This window comes from Cibotium barometz, chromosome 29 (assembly GCF_041138505.1).
Source record: "Cibotium barometz isolate CiBa-2024 chromosome 29, ASM4113850v1, whole genome shotgun sequence".
Classification (NCBI taxonomy): Eukaryota; Viridiplantae; Streptophyta; class Polypodiopsida; order Cyatheales; family Cibotiaceae; genus Cibotium; species Cibotium barometz.
The window spans coordinates 21,897,477-21,918,048 of NC_141074.1; the positions used below are offsets into that span (position 1 = coordinate 21,897,477).

The 20,572-nt window shown below is 43.6% G+C and overlaps 1 protein-coding gene across 3 annotated transcripts in view; it reads right to left on the reverse strand.

Moving 5' to 3' along the window:
- Positions 1–7,863: 7,863 nt before the first annotated feature.
- The window catches only part of LOC147621958 (protein PNS1-like), a 34,489-nt gene continuing 21,780 nt past the window's right edge, over positions 7,864–20,572 (reverse strand). For all 3 annotated transcript variants that reach the window (XM_086822977.1, XM_086822976.1, XM_086822975.1), the window contains one exon: positions 7,864–8,460. In XM_086822977.1, the coding sequence (XP_086679103.1) occupies positions 8,302–8,460 (159 nt within the window). In that variant the 3' untranslated portion in view covers positions 7,864–8,301. The remainder of the gene's footprint in view (positions 8,461–20,572) is intronic.

Sequence of the window (20,572 nt, forward strand, 5' to 3'; positions counted from 1 at the left end):
AATTGTTCTATGGATAGGAATCAACGGCTGTGCCTCTTGAATGGGGAAAAAAGCGTTGATCCCAATGATCCAAGTGCAAGTTTCTTCCTTGATCTGACCAAGTATCTTATAGATGCAATTGGATCAGCTCGATCAGAAATGATCTTGACTACGTTAGAGTAAAAAGTTATCCTGGTGGAATCGCCTGTGCTTTCCGGTAAAGGAAGTTTTTTCGGGTTCGGTTTTGGAACAGCCGACGGATTAGTCTCTTATCCGGATATCCGTGGTGGGTGAGGCCCGAATGTGGGACCCCTGTCCCGCTGCCAGTATCCTGAATCTGTTGCTCGGTGGGAACAGGGATCTTACAGAATATTCCTTAAAGATCAAGGGCATTGTTGAATCCCTTGGGTCTATCAATGTATCAATGGAGGATGATCATTTGGTGAGTGTGTGGGCTTGGCAAAGAGTACAAGCCATTCAATACTTCCATTTGCAGTTAGGGAGATTATTCCCAACTTTCGAGACTTGATATCTATGATATTCTTAAAAGAAAAGGCTTTAGGTGAGGATTCTTCTTCACAAAGCAAGAACACATCGGAATAGGCCTTCTACACTAATTCAAGTAGTAGAAGCAGAGGTAGAGGTCGTGGTCGAGGCCAAGGTGGTGGCTGACAAGGAAATCAGAATTCTGGACAACAACAGTCCAATGATTCACACAACAGCAATCATACATAGGTGGAAGAGGCTAGTCTAGAGGCAGGGGGAGCCAAAGAGGCCGAGGTGGTTGGCAAAGAAATCAAAATGCAAATATATTGAAGATGCGACTTGGGAAAAGAAGAGAATCCATAGAGCTAAAGATAGCCCCAGGACATCCTAATCCTTAGTGAATTTAAATTTGCAAAAGCCATTGGAAATTAAGATTTGGATGATAATCTTGAAATTTTACACAATTCATATAGTCAAAAATACATACATATATATATATATATATATATATATATATATATATATATATATATATATATACATATATATATATATATAAGGCCATGTGGTAGATGTATGTGTGAGCACTTTAGTCAAGGTCACGGGCACTTGTAGAGTAGCCTTGGACACATAGAGAGAGAGAGAGAGAGAGAGAGAGAGAGAGAGAGTGTCAAGGACTATGAGTTTAGGGACTTGAGGCACTGATCGCGGACTATCAAGTAAGAGAAAGAGCTTCCCATATCGAGCTATAGATCATTCCATTTGGATCACTTATTGGGGATTTATGGTCATTTTCCTATTTTTTAGTTGTTGTAAATTAGAAAATTCAAAAAACTTTGACCAAGTCAAGGGTGATCATATGCGTGGATCGTAGACTCTACCATATAACCTCTCCACATAGAGCTAAAGATTACTCAAATTCGAGGTCTAGAGATTTTCCAAAGTTCAATTGAAATTTTAAGATGATGTCGAAGGCCAAACCCAAAGGAAACTACAAGTAATCCCTTGAGCACGAGGCCTGCACATTAGGTGCAAAAGGCAAGATGCCCAAGGAGCTCTACAAGAAGAGATCAATATAGCATTGTCAATGAGGGGATGCTTCAAGAGGCTACTATTCCACATATGCCTAATGAAACAAATGCCTAAGGATGGTGGGGAAATGAACATGATCACCATGATGTACTTCATGCAAAACATGCTTAATAGAATGGACCAAAGATTTCAATTCATGGTGGACAAGCCTGATTCTATTAGCAAAGGAGTTGCATGACAGAATCACCGGTTTGAGGCAAGATGTGGGCAAGGGCAAAGAAGCTTATGGGTGTCCACCTACGTTGCATCCATATGCACCAAACACTATTCAACCAATGAAATCACAAGCTTATGGACCTTTCTAGGACCTTTTGAGATTCACATGCAAATACATTTCAAACTCCTCAATCTAGTATGCACCATGGTGATAGAAGCCATGGATCTATTCTTGGAAAGGTGAAATTTCCTCCATCATTGATGCATCAAGGGAAAAAATGTGGTGGGTATATGCCTATGCATGGTGTATCTTTAATGCAAGCAAGGAGTTTAGACAAAGGAAAAGGTATCGTTTTGGAGGAAGAACCCCAAGAGTGGATGGAACATAGAATCCTTCACACATGGGTGGTTCTCACTTCAATAAAATGGGAGGTCATCACTTCAATGAGGTGGGTTATCATTACAGTGGACTGAAATCTACTCATGGTAGGCCACATCATTTCAATGAGTTTGAGGCCAATCATGTTAGGCCATTTGAGCATAGACCACATCATCGTCATCGAGGTGATAATGAAGACAAGTTTAAGGGACTGAAGGACAAGATAACATTTACTAAATTCAAAGATGAAGGCTCAACCACCAATGAGGAGTTTGAAGAATGGGTTGATAAAATGGAGCTTTACTTTCAGCTTAGCCCTCATAGTGATAGGGCCAAGGTATTGTTTTCTACTTTGCATCTAGAAGGCTATGCCCATGCTTGGTGGTAACACTTGAATGCCCATGCTTGGTGGTAACACTTGAATGTCCATACTTGGTGGTAACACTTGAATGCTCACGGCTATTTGATCACTAGTTGGGTGGACTTCAAGATTGAGATAAGGAGAATTGTTGTTTCAGCCCTTAATAGATCAAGGATGGTGGAGAAATGGGATGATCTCACTCAAATGGGCAATGTCAAAGATTATGTGCACAAGTTGATGAAGTTTTCACTTCATGTGGAAGGCTTGAGTAAGGACTACACCTTGAGAAAATTTATCAAAGGGCTGCAAAACAACATTAAGGTTGATGTGGATGCTCAAAGACCTAAAACCATCAAGGAGGCCATGCTTCTTTTTGCAAAGATCTATGAGGCAAAGTACACACATGGAAGCAGAGCAAGACATGGGTTTAGGGATGATTTTGGTACTTCAACTATCGGTAAGACTTCAAGTGGCGTGGCATCTCACACGGGTCCTCCTATGTTACCAACTGTTTATGAAAGATATGGGAGAGGAAATTTCAGATTTAGTGACTCTTTTTCTAGACCTTAAAATGTTGATGGGAATCAAGTTGATGCAAAAGCATCTAATAAGAGCAAAGATATTGGTGAAGACCACATTAATGACTTGAAGGAGGACAAGGGCTTATGCTTCAAGTGTAGTGATAAATGGAACAAGGATCATTGGAAGGCCCTACAAAGCCAAGAAGATGACCCTAAGCATGATTCTCATTTAACCTTGCCATGAAGACACAAAGGAGGATGTGGATGATTATGAGGAGTTCTTTGAAGATGCCAACAATGATGTTGTAGAAGTAGAGAATGATAGTGAATTTCCTTTTGGATCTGGGTGGAGTGAAGTTGACTATGATGATGGGTTACCATTGCCTATGTGTGTTCATCTTGTGACATCCTTAATATGGCCACCTTATGCAATATTTCAAGTGATACCTATGCCGGTTGTAAGGGTGCAAGTACAGTAAGGTTGAAGGCATGCATAAATGAGAGGGTGGTGCATGTTTTGGTTGATAGTGCGAGCACACATAGCTTTATCAAAACACAAAATCCATGTGCAGTCTCAAATTACAGCCCATATCTTTACCTTTGTGACATGAAGTTCAAGTAACTAATGGAGCAAAGATATATTGCACATTGGTATACAAAGATGTGAGTTTTGTTAGAAATACACCAAAATATCATGTGACATTGGGGATATGGGCATATGGTTCAATGGTCTAAGGGTTAGCCATAGCATATGAAATAGTATTTTGGATTACACTCCATTCTAGGCAATGGGTGCTCTTTTTAATGCACTTTTGGATCAGGTAGATGAGATTATCCCTTAGTTATCTTTTAATCACTTTTGTTTACAAGCCTATAAGTAGGTTGGCTACCATTGAATCAATATATGAGATTTATCTCTCCACTCCCACTCTCCACACTACAATTATGTTGAGATCTTGCTTTCTCTCTCTCTCATTCACCATGGATTTGAACTTGGTATCAAAGCCATTATCGATCTGTGATAAACTCCAAAAATCCTAGTTATGGAGCTTGCAGGTTTGTTACCTCTTCACCCCTCGCCACTCCTCATCATTTGCCCTTCTGCAAGCTTTCTCCTCCCACTCCTCATCATTGGCCATTCTGCAAGTTTAGCCCTTTGCCCAGCCCCTAGGCATAGCTGTCATGCATTTCAGTTTGGAGGAAGCGCCATCACATTGCTAGCCAACTAACGATTAAAATAAATCAACGAAAAATGCAGTGGCGAGCTACTTGAGGTGTTTCAACCTAATGCCACTCGTATCTAGGGGTTTTTAGGTGCTGCAAATCTGCCTGCGATGTTCGTTTCTCGAATCATTGCCTGTAGTTAGCTGCCTTGACTCTGTTTGTATCACAATAAGCCTCTTTTTCAAAACTCTTGATTAATTCCTAATTACTCTAGTTAATTAATATTTTATGGGCTTAAACATAAGCACATAGGGTGCTATTTCTCCCCCTTGAACCTCTCTTGAAGAAAACATGAAGAACGGCTACAATCAAAAGCTCTAAAAAGTTGCTATTTTCTACCCCATAAATGTCTTTCACTAATCACTGTGAATACTAATTGATTAGCCACTAAATGTTTGTTCATAATGAGTAAGGTATCAATAATCATGCCTTCATCTTGTGAGTCCTTGAATTAAAGATATATTAAGCAAAGAAAAAAGACCAAAAATCTAAAGCTAAACCTCATTATTATTCTAATGCAAAGAAGATGGGTTTCTCTAAATTTATTTCTACTCACACGCATTTGTATGGAGAAGGTGGATTTTACCTTTCTTTAATCTCTTTGTAAGGGTTTTAGACACTGCCCTTGGACTAATTTTCCAAGTGGTAAGAGCAGCCCACATCATGTCAAACTCGTCCAATTCTGAAAATTTTGAGGGCAATCATTACCATACAAACGGAAAAGATAGAATTCCAGCCCACCAAAGAAGGAGAGAGCATCTAGGCTAGCAAGGATGAAAAGTAATTGGCGATCATTGCCTTAGATTTTAAGTGACACTTACATCCATCATACAGATGGAAAAGGAACTTCTCAAGAGGCCTGGAATACTCTTGACACTTTGTTTGGAGCTCAATCTAAAAACTCAAAAATCGGTTTTCGCATTAAATTCTTTGAGTTGAAAATGAATCCAAAAGAATCCCTTCTAACTCATTTGAATAACATGAAGAGTATCTTAACCTAGCTAGTAGGTATCAAGAAGCACATTGAGTAAGATGTTACCACATAGTAGCTCTTTTAAAAGGTGTCCCTCACGAAGAATATAGTAACATTGTTTTACTACTCTTACCAACTTACCTGTACCTACATTGATGGATGTTGAAGAATCTTTACTGGAAGAGTTTAACAAAGTTAAGCACAAGTAAAGCATCTCAAAAGGAGCATTTCTTAATAAAGGTGGATTTAAGAAGTTTGTTCAAAAGCTCCCTTCAAAAGCGCACATCTAAAAATGAATCTTTCTACAAAGTCTTGCAATTTTTGTTAAAAAACAGGGCATGAAGGGAAAGACTATTTCTTTAGAAATAAAGAAAAGAAGGCACTCTTTAACAGAGCAGGTGTCGATGAATCAAGTGACAAAGAAGTAGAGAAGAAAGATGTAGTGACCCAACAAAGGTCAACTTTGTTCAAGATAATTGGGCTTTCTCCATTCTAGGCAATGGGTGCTCTTTTTGATGCACTTTTGGATTTGGTAGACGGGATTATCTCTTAATCATCTTTCAATCACTTTTGTTACAAGCCTATAAATAGAAATTGAATCAATATATAAGATTTGTCTCTCCACTCTCTACATTGTTGAGATCTTGCTTTCTCTCTCTCTCATTCACCATGAATTCAAACTAGTTTGATACTCATAGGTGATTACACTTATAAGGATGATTTTTACTTGTCTTGGATATGGGTCCCATTGACATCATATTGGGATGTGATTGGTTGGAAAGTCCCCATGAATTAACAACAAGGGTATATGAGCTTCATGCATGGAAATGATGCGGTTACATTGACCAGAAGTCATGTTGCCAAAACGAGTATCAAGATGATCAATGCAACACAACTCAAGATGGAAAATGAGATGCATATATGTTTTACAGCTTTGAAAGGAAGAGATAAATGAGGAAAAGTGTGAAGTTATGCATAAAGGTATGAAAGAATTATTAAAGGAGCATGAAGATGTGTTCCAAATGCCAAAGTGCTTACCATCAAAATGGGAGGTGGATCATGGGATAGAGCTTGAGCTGCACACCAAGACCATTAACAAACCACCCTATAGATTATAAAAAGTGGAGAAGGATGAAGTGGTGAAGCAAGTGCAAGAGTACTCCTAGCCAATCACTTTTTACATGTACTCTCGGTTAAGGACGGTACTTTTCGCATGTGTATGGACTATAGGGATTTGAATAAATCTACAGTCAAGAATAGATTCCTTATTCCAAGGATATATGACTTGCTTGCTGAGTTGAAGGTGGGTGTTTCTTCTCTAATATTTATTTTAGATTAGGGTATCACCAATTAATAATCAAAGAAGGTGATGACTACAAGATAACATTTCAAAATGAGAGGAGTCTCTACCACTATTTGGTTATGTCATTTTGTTTGTGCAATGCACTAGCAATGTTTCAAGCCCTAATGAACAAAGTTCTTAGACCCTTTCTCTACAAATGGATACTCATATTCTTTGATGATATTTTGATATATAGCAAGGGGAAAAAAGAGCAGTTAATGCATGTAAGGGCTATTTTGGATACTTTTGAAGGGCCAACACCTTGTATGAAAAGAAGATAAAGTGTACATTTATGGCATAAAAAGTTGAGTATCTTGGACATATAGTGAGCAAGGAAGATATTATGGTGGATCCCAATAAGGTGAAACGTGTTAAGAACTGGTCCATGCTTACAAATACCACTCAATTGAGGGGATTCTTGGACTTCTTGTCATTCTATAGGAGTTTCATGCAATAAAGAAGTGGCATCACTACTTGTATAGAAGTCACTACTTGTATAGAAGTCACTTCTTTGTGAAGAGTGATCATAGAGAGCTCCAATAATTTTTGTCTCAATCTAAACTATCTCCCAAGCAAACAAGATGGTTGGATACATTACAAAACTATGATTTTGAAATCTCTTACATGAAAGGGAAAGAGAACGTTATGGTTGATATATTATCCTGTATGTGGGCATGTCATGCATGGCATTTTCAGAGGTACATAAAAGTTGGATATTGGATATTGGATATCTAATAGGAATACCTATTGGATGAGGAAATGGCACTAATGTGGCAAAAATTACAATGGTCCCTTGACGATTTATTGCAGTTTAAGCTTTGCAATGGACTCGTTTACTACAAAGGCAAGGTCTACCTTGTGCCTACATCGAGTTACAAGAAAAGGGTGTTAGAAGAGATGTATTCTTCTCCTTTATCAGGGCACATGGGACGTGGTGGTGAAGTTGCTTACCAATTGGCACTCCCATCAACCACAAGGATTTATGATGTGTTTCATGTATCACATCTTGAACCTTACCTTGGGCTAGAAGTTCTTGTGCAAGATGAGTTACCTCTAATGGATGAGGAGGACATGATTGAGTTTGTGCCGGAGTTGATTCCAAACTAGTTGGATCCGGACCACGATCAATCATGTAGTGAATTTTTTATGTGGCACTTAACTATTTACTCACATGGCAGGACACCATTTTTGGGTTCCTATGACCTCAAGCATGTTGGTACATAATAGCAAGATGAGCATCACCAAACAACTAGACATTAATCCAATGCCCTAATGGAAAGCCCATCACCTACAGCATCTTACCATATATCATCGTGTGTCCGTCCACACGGCAGTATCCCTTACTGTTGTGACCTGAAAAGTCTTGCATTGAATACACCATTACAAGAACCCTCTATACGAGTTGCTCTCCACAAAGCACCTAGATCCTGTTGTGGCATTCACTAGTTAACTATATATATCAACAAATGCATGTAGCCCAACACTTCCTTTGACATGTGTATACTCGAGGATTTGCTCCCCCTTTATAATTTTCAAAACAGGGTTGCAAGTTGTCATACGTGGCTCTTCCATCAACCATGTTACAGGTCAGGTCCACCAATGAATTTCCACGACAAAATTGCATGACTATAATGCTATGATTTACAGGAAATATAGTGCCTTAAGGCTTCGGAGGTTGACATGTTACAAGCCAATTGACTGCTCAATGTGTGTACAAGCTGCATCTATCGGTAGATAGATAACCCACAAGTTGATCGTTGCAGTGGAGAATCCAAAGAGGCGTTACAATCAAACCTGCTTTGCAATTTCAGTATCCACCTCTGCTAAGAGTTCCTTCAAGCGATCAGGAACTGGATTATTTGGCAACTCCTGGATGCTAGGATTTTCTCCACAACAAACATAATGAGCACAAACTGCACCCTGTGGCACAGCCATCATAATGCGAACCTGCAAAGATAAAACAAAATAATGCAGTATACTAAAAATTAGAAGCATCTTTACGAACACTTCGTACGAATAAGACAGTGCACAACCCCCCTTTGAGCTTCCTATGCAGCTAATGAAGTGGAGCTTGCAGGTATGTGAATGAATAACGATTTACTTAGTTATATGATTCTACCCAACACAAGTTACCTGGGCATCATCCTCACTTTGACAACAAGTGGTAGCCTAGTCAGTAAGGGTGTTGAGGCCACAGGCTCAACCCCGCTGGCAACATTGTGTTGAGGCATACATATATATATATATATATATATATGTATATGTATGGTGGTGTGTGTGCATGTTCTAAAGAAGTGTACTGGAACTTGATTCCCTTTTCTGTTTTTTTATTTTTAAAACGACGACGATTTCCTAAATTCATAGCGCACTAGAGCCTCCCCCCTGTGCGAACCCATCTCTCCCCACCACTCCTCTCCCTCGCTGTCCTTGCCTTGTCGCCCCCACTCCCTGCACAGCCTGTGCTCCCCGCCTGCCCCATCGCCCGCTTTGCTCCGGCCTCTGCCTGCCTTCACGCCCTCGCTGCCCACCCGCTGCCCCTCACACCTCCCGCCCGCCTGCCTGCCCTTAGCCTCCAACAGTCTGCCCGTTTCCCAACCTCCTCGCTATCCTCCAATCATCCATCATTCCATACCACAAAAAACAAAAAAAAACCATACATTGACACTATATAGGTTAAAACTTATAAGTTTGAAGTGTTCATGTCACATGAATCATGATCAATCAACACTCATGGCCCAATGCTCGTAACAATACAAAATAAATCAGCCCTGATGAGGGAAAGTAGCACACAGAAACCAGAAGAAAACTTTATCAAAAGAGTCGCACAGATTTCAATGGCCTCATCAACGAGCTAAGAACAGTTACTACCATGTGGATACTACCATGTGGATACTACCATGTGGAGTTTGATTCACCTATAGCAACGGATCAAGTCATGCAGCTGAGCCCTATCGCACTGCGAACAGCTCACGCCTTCTCTGCAAGGTGGCGGCATGGCTTTGACCCAGTATCCGACCCCCTAGCAGTTGTCTCGGGCTTCCCAATTACAGTTTTCTTTCCTAGGCCTCAAGAAGGAGTACCTATTGGAAATTGGGTGGGAGACCAAGTCCCGAGAGGTCACCCATCCAAGTTGAATTCACGTCAATGCACGCTTAACTTGAGGTTTCCACACCTTGGTCTAGCCATCCAGACTCCAAAACCTTAAGGTGATGGAGGACCTCCGGTCTATCCATATTGTGGAAATCTCCTAGGGCTACACTTTGGCACCAATTTACACACCCCCCCCCCTCCCCTCCTCCTCCCCCTTGGTGCTAACTTGTCCACTTTTTCTTAGCTCAAAGGTTGAACCAATCCATGTTTTCTTAGCTCAAAGGATCAACTTGGCTTCTCTAGTGGCTCAGAGGCTACACTTCAACCCATGGCTCTGATGTTGGAAATTGGGTGGGGGTCCAAGTCCCAGGAGGTCACCCATCCCAGTTGTGTTCACTTCAATGCATGTTTAATTGGAGGTTTCCACAACTTGGTCTAGCCATCCAAACCCCAAAACTTTAAGGTGAGGGAGGACCCCCAGTCTATCCATTTTGTGGAAATCTCCTAGTGCTACGCTTTGGCACCACTTTTCTAAACAGTACATTCCCCTACTCCCAGTGATTGGTAGAGTTATCGGGGGAGTGATGGAATCCCCCCCAACCGCCACTTCAGTTCTAGCTCGGACGGCATGGATTCCCCCCCTTCGCATCTGCATTGCCTGTTCCTCATGTCATTTCTCTTCCGTGCCTACGAGGAGATCCTATTATGAAGAGAGTTGAATGCTCTGGTCTCCTTGGACAATGCTTCATTTGCCATATCTTGCTAGATGAGTGCCCCCGCCATCAGTCCAGGCAAGCATCACCAGCAGTCCCTCCCCCCGGTCCCAACACAACTCCTCTTTAGGGCGGAGGGGGGGAATCCAAACCACCAAGCCCCAGACCGCAAGAATCTTGGGGTAGGCGAGTAGCAGGCCACCGATAGTCGGAGACAGAACTGCAACCAGGCCTCCAGGGCGGAGCGACGCAGTCAAGTGCGCCAGCCTAACGAGCCCCAGGAGGATACAGTTATGTCAGAACCGTTTTGAGCATTTATATCAACAGTCCCAGATGGTGATGGCCCCCTGGTCGCATCTCGGACCCAGCGCTAGCCCCCCCCTTTCTGGAGACCGTTACCTTGCCGTGACCCTCTTCTTGACACCCAAATACCTCGGAGATCTTATGGCCCTTCAACACCCCCGGTGGACCCGGCCCCTCATCCGCCACTCCCTAACCCCCCTCCGGAGCCCCCCTCTTCCTCTAGCCAGATCCCCCTTCCCTCACCTGCCCCCCCCCCCTCTGCCCCGCACCCCCCACTCGATTGTATTGAATCCGCCCCCTTTTGCTTCATTAGACCCCCCTCATATCCCCCATTTGCCGTGTCCACCGTCCGCTTGCTGCACCTGATCCGAAGAGGAGACAGCAAACCAATTCAGTGCGCAAACTTTTACTGAGCCTGTCGAGGTGACCATTGTTGTCTCTCTGGTGCAACCTCTCCCCGTGGAGCCCCACAGCACCCCCCCGGCCCTCCCCCCTCGCAGTCAAACCCGTGGATTACAATTTCTTTCCATGCCTTCCCATAGCGGAAGCTGGTATTTTCAAGGAGACAATGGCTCCAATCCGCATTTGTGTGGTTCTACATCACTCCAAGCCTTCCACTCTGGAGACTAGGAAGATGATCTTCTCTTTCCCCCTGAGTGCAGCTCTGAGGACGGTATGGAGCATGGAGTTATGTCTACCGCCATTCATGAGCGAGCACTAGAGCTCTCTCAGCATCTACAGGACCTACGGATTACTGACATGCTCACTCATTTTTGGCCGCTAGTGCAGATGGAGTTGAGTGGCTCTAGCCACAAAGATCAAGACGGGGAGTTGGCGTCCTCTAGCCTAGAGGTGCTCCTCATCCTATTTCTTCATGCCACGATGGCGGTACCCCTCCCCCCCTCCTATAGATACCTTCATTGTGATAGATGGAGTCCAAAGTATGCCTACACCAAGGCCCAGATAGAGTGGTTCCACCTAGAGGGCAAGATTCAAGACCACATATAACGAGGCTTCGTGCAATGAAGGGGACCTAGGGATTGCACTCATTAGCATGGAGTACACACGTCCCGCTCATCCTAGGGAGTAGTGCCTAAACATGGAAAGATTGCCATGAAAGCTTGGACATAAGCTCCAAGAAGATGTAATAGACATATGTCAAACGATGAGAAAAGGTATAGTGTCCATGAGCCCTATGCCTAATATAGCCCAAGGTCCCATGTGAATGACCCTAAGCTCCATTCCCCATGTACATATGCATACCAAATCTTCTTCATTACAAACCATCCCTCCTACAATGATTTCGTCCTCGAAATAGAAGGGTGATCATGCACAAAAGACAAATACAAAGGCTATATACAAAAAGCCCAATATATAACTAAGTGTCGCCATCGCAAAGAACCAATACCAATACATGAATCTCATGATCCCCAGGGTCAAATGGAAAAGATAAAGTACTCCCATCGATGATGAGGCTAGTCATGTATCCTCCAAGATTAAACGGAATAGATATGAGTATCGCTCCAAAGATAAGGTAATCCATACAACTGCGACCATATGGATAAAATGTAAATTTAAGCCATGTAGACTCCAAAGCAATGGCTCTCGAACCGCCTGGATTAAATGGAAAATGTAGAGAGCAAATATTGGTGACGTGGCTGGCCAATCCTGCTGGATAAATTGGATAGCCACCCATATTGATGACGTTACTCGCTGTATATCCGCCTGGGTCAAATGGATGACCAAAGTGTAGACCATCCAACCATGGAACGAATGTGTGACCACCTAGATCGAGAAGTATTCAAGCTCCTCGTCCAAAGTAAAATAGCCACCAAAAATACCATCAAATCCACGACCCATGTAAATCCACATCATGCGCCACATAATCAAAACCCATGCATCCCAAATGACATATACTGCATCCAAAAATAAATGTCCTGGCTCCAAAGAAAATAGGATCGTGTCAACACCCGTAGGAGCCAAAAGAACATCTCTCAAGGTTGGCATCTGTCAGAATACGCAGCGGAGATGATGACCAGATCTGGGAACACGAGCAAAAACGCATGCAAAAAAAACAGCACAAGAGAGAGAGAGAGAGAAGTAGGCGTGTAACTCTGCTCTGATATACACAAGAAGATCCCGGTATGATCCAATGAGTGGTATGGGGGTGAGGGCCTATTTATATGCCCCCACATGTGCAGTCGGCCTGCTGTAGGCAGCCGACTGTTGCTGAATCTCCACGACCAGCAAAAAACAGCCAGTCGGCCAGTGTATCAGCAGTCGGCCAACTCAGTAAGGGAGTCGTAGACCAGTGCCTTCAGTCGGCCAGCAACTGGGCCCTCCCGCCACCTCAGGGCTGCCTCCCAAGCCACAGAAAAAATGGAAAAAAATAGGGGAAAAGTGCGGGGAGTGAGGAAAAATGATAAAACACCTCATAAGGGCGGGCACACCCACAACAAAGGCCCTAGTGTATAAATCTAGACAGGAGATGACTTCTAACACCCCCTCTCCGCTCCTGGCTGTGTAACCAACCATAGGGAGCTGGGGTGCCGCCCGAGCAAGTCCTGAGAGAGCGACTTCGTGAAGAGGTCCATCGTACTGTCCTCCGTCAAACACAACTCTAGCAAGATGTCATCAGCAACGATCTGTTCACGAACAAAGTGCCTCTGGATGACCATGGATTCCTCCAGTGGAAGCCCAAACCTGCAATGTAAATTCTGCATCCGCACCACCTCACAAGCAGCATCACAAACAGCCCGGTACTCTGCCTCTGCTCTCGACAAGGCAAAAGATGACTGTCTCCTACTGCTCCGTAAAACTGCTCCTGGGCCTGAAGTAGATCTCCTCCCCAAACTGAGTCACTCCAACCGTGGAGTCGGACTCCATCCAACAATCCCCCTCCTGTGTACAAGAGTCCCTGATCCTTCGCATGCCGCAGAAACCACAGGAAACGCAATCCTGCCTCCCAAAGAGTCATCTGCAACCATGAGCTCAACCGCCTCATCAGGAAGCTCCCGTCCAATTTGGTGTCCATTAACCAGATCAATGAACCATACAGCTTCTGAGTCAAAAAGGCATCACACTGCTCACAAGGATCAACACCTGTTATGGTGCAAAGACAAGTCCTGGAAACCTGATGAAACCTGTCAACCAGCCCCTCTGAATCCAGAACCACAAAGCTTGGAGAAACCACCTCCTTCTGCAAGTAAGCACCTGCCACCTGCCTGGCTTTCTGAAAGGTCCCCGTGGAAAGAACATCCTCAACTACTGGAGGTTCTTTGTCCCGAATACTACGAGACATCAGAGCATAAGTGACCTGTTCAGCTTCCTCTGACTGACGAACACAAGAACTATCAGTACTGGAAAGTTCCTGCCAACTGCTGTCATCTACTGGTAAGCTATCCACCATCTTTTCAGTTTCTCGCGGTCAGCGTCGGACTTCTTCTCAAAAGACTTCTCCGATGAAGCCTTCCCTTTGCCCGAGTTACGGCCTTTCGACCGTTGGCCAGTTAAGGCCTCCGAACCTCCACCCTGAGGAGGGTTCGTGAATCGTTCCTCCTGGTCCAGGACCATGGGCACAAGCTCCTCCCACATGATGGTGCTGAGCCTGCCCCACCGGTAATCAAAGACGAGTAAAATGCTGAGTACGAAGAGGGCAAGTGCGACAGCAACGTTATGGCCATGTCCTCTGACGATATCTCCTTCCCAACCTGAAGAACTTCCTGTTGAAGAGCCTGCAGCTTGTTAATATGCTCCCGCATCATCGACAACTTTGCAGGGTTCATAACCCGCATCTGTACTTCCAAGGAAATCCTCTTCATGGGCGATACCCTGTTGTAAAGTGAGGCCAAATGCTGCCATATACCTCTGGCCAGCGTCATATGCTTTACATGATTGATTACCTGCGGTGTGCAATTGAGAAAGATAAACGAACGAACCCTGGCGTTGACACGATCCCACATCTGTGTCTGAGCCTCCCGGTCCTTTCGGATCGATGGTAACTCCCCTTCCTCTACTTCCGGCCGTGGAACACCAACAACGACGAAATCAGCGAGGTCGTAAGACTCCAGAACAGATTGTGCAGTCGGCCTGCTGTAGGCAACCGACTGTTGCTGATCCTCCACGACCAACAAAAAACAGCCAGTCGGCCAGTGTATCAACAGTCGGCCAACTCAGTAAGGGAGTCGTGGACCAGTGCCTTCAGTCGGCCAGCAACTGGGCCCTCCCGCCACCTCAGGGCTGCCTCCCAAGCCACAGAAAAAATGGAAAAAAATAGGGGAAAAATGCGGGGAGTGAGGAAAAATGATAAAACACCTCATAAGGGCGGGCACACCCACAACAAAGGCCCTGGAGTATAAATCTAGACAGGAGATGACTTCTAACAGCATCATGCGAAGGTAAGAGCAAACCAACGCCGTCATCCCATGTAGCATCATTCGAAAAGTCAAGTGTCACCATTTTGGGCATCTCCAGAATTCATGTGGACTTTGGATGCCCAAAAGATCAAGAATGTACAAGCTTTGGGAATAGGGGTTTATCCGGTATAGAGAACCAAGTGTTCGTAGCATGGTCCCAGGCACTCGAGACGGTTTCTTGGACACAAAAATGGGCTTTGGAGCTCAAGTGTCGAGTGCAAGGTATGAATGGTGAACTCTTGAGGATTTGGGAGAGATCGAGCAATGAAACAAATTTCTACGTGGTGCTTACATGTACTTCTCATGTGGTGGAACACAAAGAGATCAAATCCTAAATTTTAGGAAAAGTTGCTATTTTTGGTAATCTCCAATGGAATTTCCGTTCTCCCGCAATTCGAAAGAGCTCGAGTATTGCCAAAGTGCCATTGTGAAATAAGCTATCATCTGGAATGTTTATAGAGCTGAAGACAGTGGAATTTTTGGCCTTTCGATTTGGGACATGTGGCAAACGAGAGGATAAAAGTGAGACAAGTGTCCTCACACCTGTCAATTCAGCTCTACACATGGCATTGTAGCATTTTCTTGCTTATTTGAATATGAGAGAGTTATCTCTCTTGGGTGAGTTTGAGCTTCTAGAGGGTGAAAACTCTAATTTTTCACCATTTCTCTTCATTTCTAGACTCACCATCGCCATATCCAGCTTAGGGAAGATGATTTTCACTACTCTGCACAATCTTGCACACCCTTGATGGCTGAATTTCAGCATAAAAGTCCTAGAGCTTGCTGAAATTTCTGGTTTTATGCGACATACATGCTGTTTTACAGGTTTTGGTGCTCATGGATCCGACAAACAAGCTATTATACAGGTTTATGCGCTCATGGATGAGCCACATGGGCTGATCTTCAGGTTTATGAGCTCATGAATGAGCCACATGGGCTGGTTTATAGGTTTATGAGCTCATAAATGAACCACATGGGGTAGTTTACAGGTTTATGTGCTTGTGGAAGAACCATATGGACTGTCATACATGTGTGCGCCTATGGAAGGACATGTTGGATAGCCATATTGAATGAAGGACAGGTTTATGGTTGTATATGGATAATCTGGCATCTCCCATGGGGAGAGTAAGGCCCTCAAAGATTGTACATGTTATATTTCTCCTTGGATAATGAAATACTCCAAGGGTGTGCACCTTTTATTTTCGGCTTTGTGGATAGTTTAATGGCTATGATTCAATGCCAAAAATTTTAATTGTGCTCATGGTCAAGCGATGCACACTCACTCCTGTGCTTCCCAGGCGAGTTACATTAATATCAGCGCATGAGGCTCTCTCATTCTTATGTGAGAACGATTTTATTAAGATGCATACTATGTATGGCCATTGGTAGGATTATAGATAGCAATACCAAGTATAATGGGAACGTTATGGTTTCTTGGAGTCTATGAGGAGGGGTTTATCTTCTATCTTTGTAGTATGAAAGCTACTTCTCAAGCTCAAAGCAAGCTATAATGGAGTTCTATTTGTCTCATGGCTTCATGATATTTTTGGCAAAGAAGAAGAGCCAAGTATTCTTTGAGGTTACTGTCACCATTTGGCCACCCGAATGGTTCACTCTTGCTTTCACACTATGTACATATTGGATTGGTGTCCATGGCTTATGGAATGTGCCTATGCAAGTGATTGACACGTGTCATGCTGTATAGTTGGATATGATATTCCGCTGGGACTTGACGTTATCATGCCCGGAATATCTGGAGGACTTGGCTTTCCGCTGGGACTTGTGCCTTTGTGTACATGCCCGGAAACGCCTAAAGGATTGGCTTTCCACTGGGTCTGGTATCGCATATACTTGCCTGGAAACGCCTGGTCTTATATGGTTTCATGAACGGAAATTGCTCATGCCAATGCTGCATTGCAAAGAATCTTTATGTGCTTGCTTGCAATTGAAATTGCATGCTGTTTTCATGCTTGCTTGACCAATGTGTAGTTCCGGGTAAGGGGACGCCCGCCCGTGAACTGTGCGTGTGAAACTGTCTGCTGACATGGTTATGTGGCATGTGAACAGGTGGTAAGTATTTCCCAATCTAGGCTCAAATAGCCCTTAGGACTTAGCCAATATTTATAAGTGAGTGCGTTCCCATTTCATTAAAGTTTGGGCGCCCAAAAGTCACTTATAAATTATGACCGCTTCCAAGTTCACACTCATTGAAGTCCCGAGGCGGACAAGACTCAATGTCCAGGACCTGATCCTCCCCTTTTACTCATAAATGGGCATCTCTCCATACCCCTTCACCTGATTGGACCCCAATTCACTTACTTATTAAGAGAAATTCGTATTTTCTCTTCATGAGGATTTTTGGAGGCTGAAAACTCTGTTTTTCTACCATTTTTCTCCATTTCCAAGCTCTCCATAGCCATACCCAACTTGCTAGGGTGTTTTCCAAGCTTCCAAGAGTGTTTCCAAATGCTAATCACTCTCCTACTCACTCCCAATGACTGAAATTCAGCAAAACAGCTCTCATTTTTGCTGTAATTTCTGGTCTTTTTGCTGAAAACCCTAATTTCAGCCTTCCTTTCTCAAGTTGAACCATAGGGGAAGCTTTCCCAGGGTTCCCTTCATCCTCTTGAAGACTTTTGTCGCGAAGTATTGCGGCAAATCGAAGATATCAACACTTCTAAAGCTTCCAACGCGAAGGCTTCCACTTGCAACAACTTCTATGAAGACTGGTACGCTAATTGGACAATGTGTTGTCATTACTTATTCAGTAGAAGGGCAGGATTCCTTGTTTAGCCGCCCTATGTAGTATTTCTCTTGTCCTATGTGCTCTTAAAGATGTTGCTACCTTGCTTGGTAGAACATAGAGCCAATGATAGAGAATATGGGCACTGAAGTCGGGCCGCGCATCAAGGCAGCTCCTTGGTGATCTACATCGACATACCATTGTTTTCTAAATGCTGAATTTCATATGCATTGGCATGGAGGATTTGGCAATGGATGCCCGTGAAGCTATGTATTGAATTTCTCCAATAGTAATACAATTTACTCAAGGGAGGGGTCGACCGTTTTGGCTCATTGTGTGTCTCTTGTCAATTCAGCAATTTACTTCTTGTATATGAGCAAGTGTCCTTCAAATCTTAGTGTATTTAAGTGTATTGATTAGCATCGTGTTCAACCAAGTCACATTGGTATCAAAGCATACGGTTCTCTTTCACTTCTATCGTGAGAGATGATCACCGTGAACACGAGCTATCTCTACACTTAGAACATTATGGACAGCCATACAATGAATGTTGGAGATGCTAATATAAGAGGCAGGGACAATGAAATACATGCTTCCAATGCTTTACAGGATGAGCAAACTCATGTGGTGCACAGTAGGGAACATGAATATGTGGGACAGCCGTCCCATGGCAAAGAGAAGATGCAAGAAGAAGAGTCCATAGTCTTGAGGGCTGAACTTACTCGTATGCAGGCTCTTCTCCATGCACAACAAGAAGAATTGAATCTCTATCGCCGCGAGGATCCATTGGTACATGATCATTTGAAGGCCAAGAAAGCTGAATCTTATATGGATCATGCAATGGCAATGATTGCTCAAGAGTTGCACATGCAACCAAGGGATGCAGCACGTGCATATTTGGCTCTTACCGAGGATGCCTATGCAGAAAAGGCAACCATCCCACATGTCTTGGAATCCCCGCTGGTGCCCGAACAAGAACTTATGTCTAAGAGGATAAATCTCCATGCTATGGGAGAGGAACAATCAGTGACTTCACGCCATGCAAGAATACCTCATGTAGCCCGTGAAGGATACAATGTTTATGGCAGTGGTCAAAATGTATGTCAAATGCCATTGTCGGCTGAAAATGTACATGCACAACACATGCAACATGGGCTGCAATTTTCTGTTGGTGCAGGTATTCCACGTATCTCTCATGCCACTCATGCCTTCGAGTGTGCTCATAAGGGAGAAGTTATGGCTGAAAATGTATCAATGCATGTTGAGGGGCCAGCCATGCCTCATGCTTACAGGGCACATGTATCTATGCCTTATGCATCACCTTTTGGTCCAAAAATGATGCCAGTCACAGGGGCTGTCCCAATGGACAAACATGGGGAAAAACATGTTGAGATGCACACACATGCATCAAAGTCTCGTGACTTCAAAGCCGGAGACAAATCTGTGAAGTTTGACACATATCATGGGGAATATGATGCATCAAAGACACTTGCTTTTATTGCCCAGTTTGATATTGCTTTCAGTGATGAGGATTTCACTCAGAAATCCATGATCCGGCATGTAAGCATGTTCATGAAAGGCACTGCTGCCCATTGGTGGCTCACGGAGAAGCTCTCACCGAATCCCGTTAGATCATGGGAAGAGTTCAAGGAGAGGTTCTATGGTCAATTCTTGCCTCCCAATGCATTGAATGAGATAACAATGAAGTGGGATTGGGTAAAGCAAAATGAGGGGGAATCGGTAAATGCATATGTACAAAAGTTTTGGAAAGTGCTCTTGGAGGTGTCTCCATTTATGCATGTCACCGAGGCGGAAAGAAAGAGAAGGTTTCAATCGGGATTGCAACCCGTGTACAAAGCGGGATTACAAATGTATCCTGGTCATACCTTACACCAATTAATCGCAACCGCCACCGAGCAATTGGAACTCAAATTGAGTCGATCCAATAAGGCTAAACCCTCATTTCAAGGCAAAGAGAGGGCTGTCCAAAACCTGCAAAATGATGGACAGCCACCTAAAAGGGACCAAAACCAAGCCAAATCAGGTCCAAAAGCTGAAAATAAGTTTGCTAAAAAGCGCCCTTATAAGCCGGCAAACTTTGGTCTTAGTGCTGAGAAGGAGCAATATATGCGTGAAGGCAAATGCTTTACATGTGGCAGCACTGAGCACATGGCAAGAGCATGCCCAAATAAGAAGAACAAAGCTGAAAATGCTAATGTACCGAAGCCTAATGTGCATATGGTTCCGGATGTGCAGGGCAACACTTCACATGATAGCAAAGATAGGGTTGTATGTAAAGCTTGGGGACAGCTCAAAGATCAGCCCGCTTTGTTTATGTTTGATGATTGTGCATCTGAAAATTTCATATCCACTCAGATGGCAGCTGCTTTGGGTATTGAAGTGGAGGACATGGGTCCTCAAATTGAAGCAGGGGCTGCCTTTGTTGGTAGAGAGTGCAGGTCATGCCGATTTTTGGCAAGTTGCGCATACACATTCAAGGCTATGTGGATCATGAGGATTTTCTTGTGGCGCCTTTGAATGACTGTGATGTATTGCTTGGAAAGCCTTGGCATACACGTATTGATCCGTGCAAGGCTTACAAGACTAACAGGATCACCTTCATGCATAAAGGCCGTGAACATGTAATTGATGCTGGTGAAGAGGGTGATACCATTCCCCTTGTATCTCATGTACAAATTAAGAAAGTAATGAAAAATATTATTTTTGCGTACTTGATTTTTGTACGAGATCCTGATGAGGAAATGATGTACATGTAAACACTCTTTGTAATGATA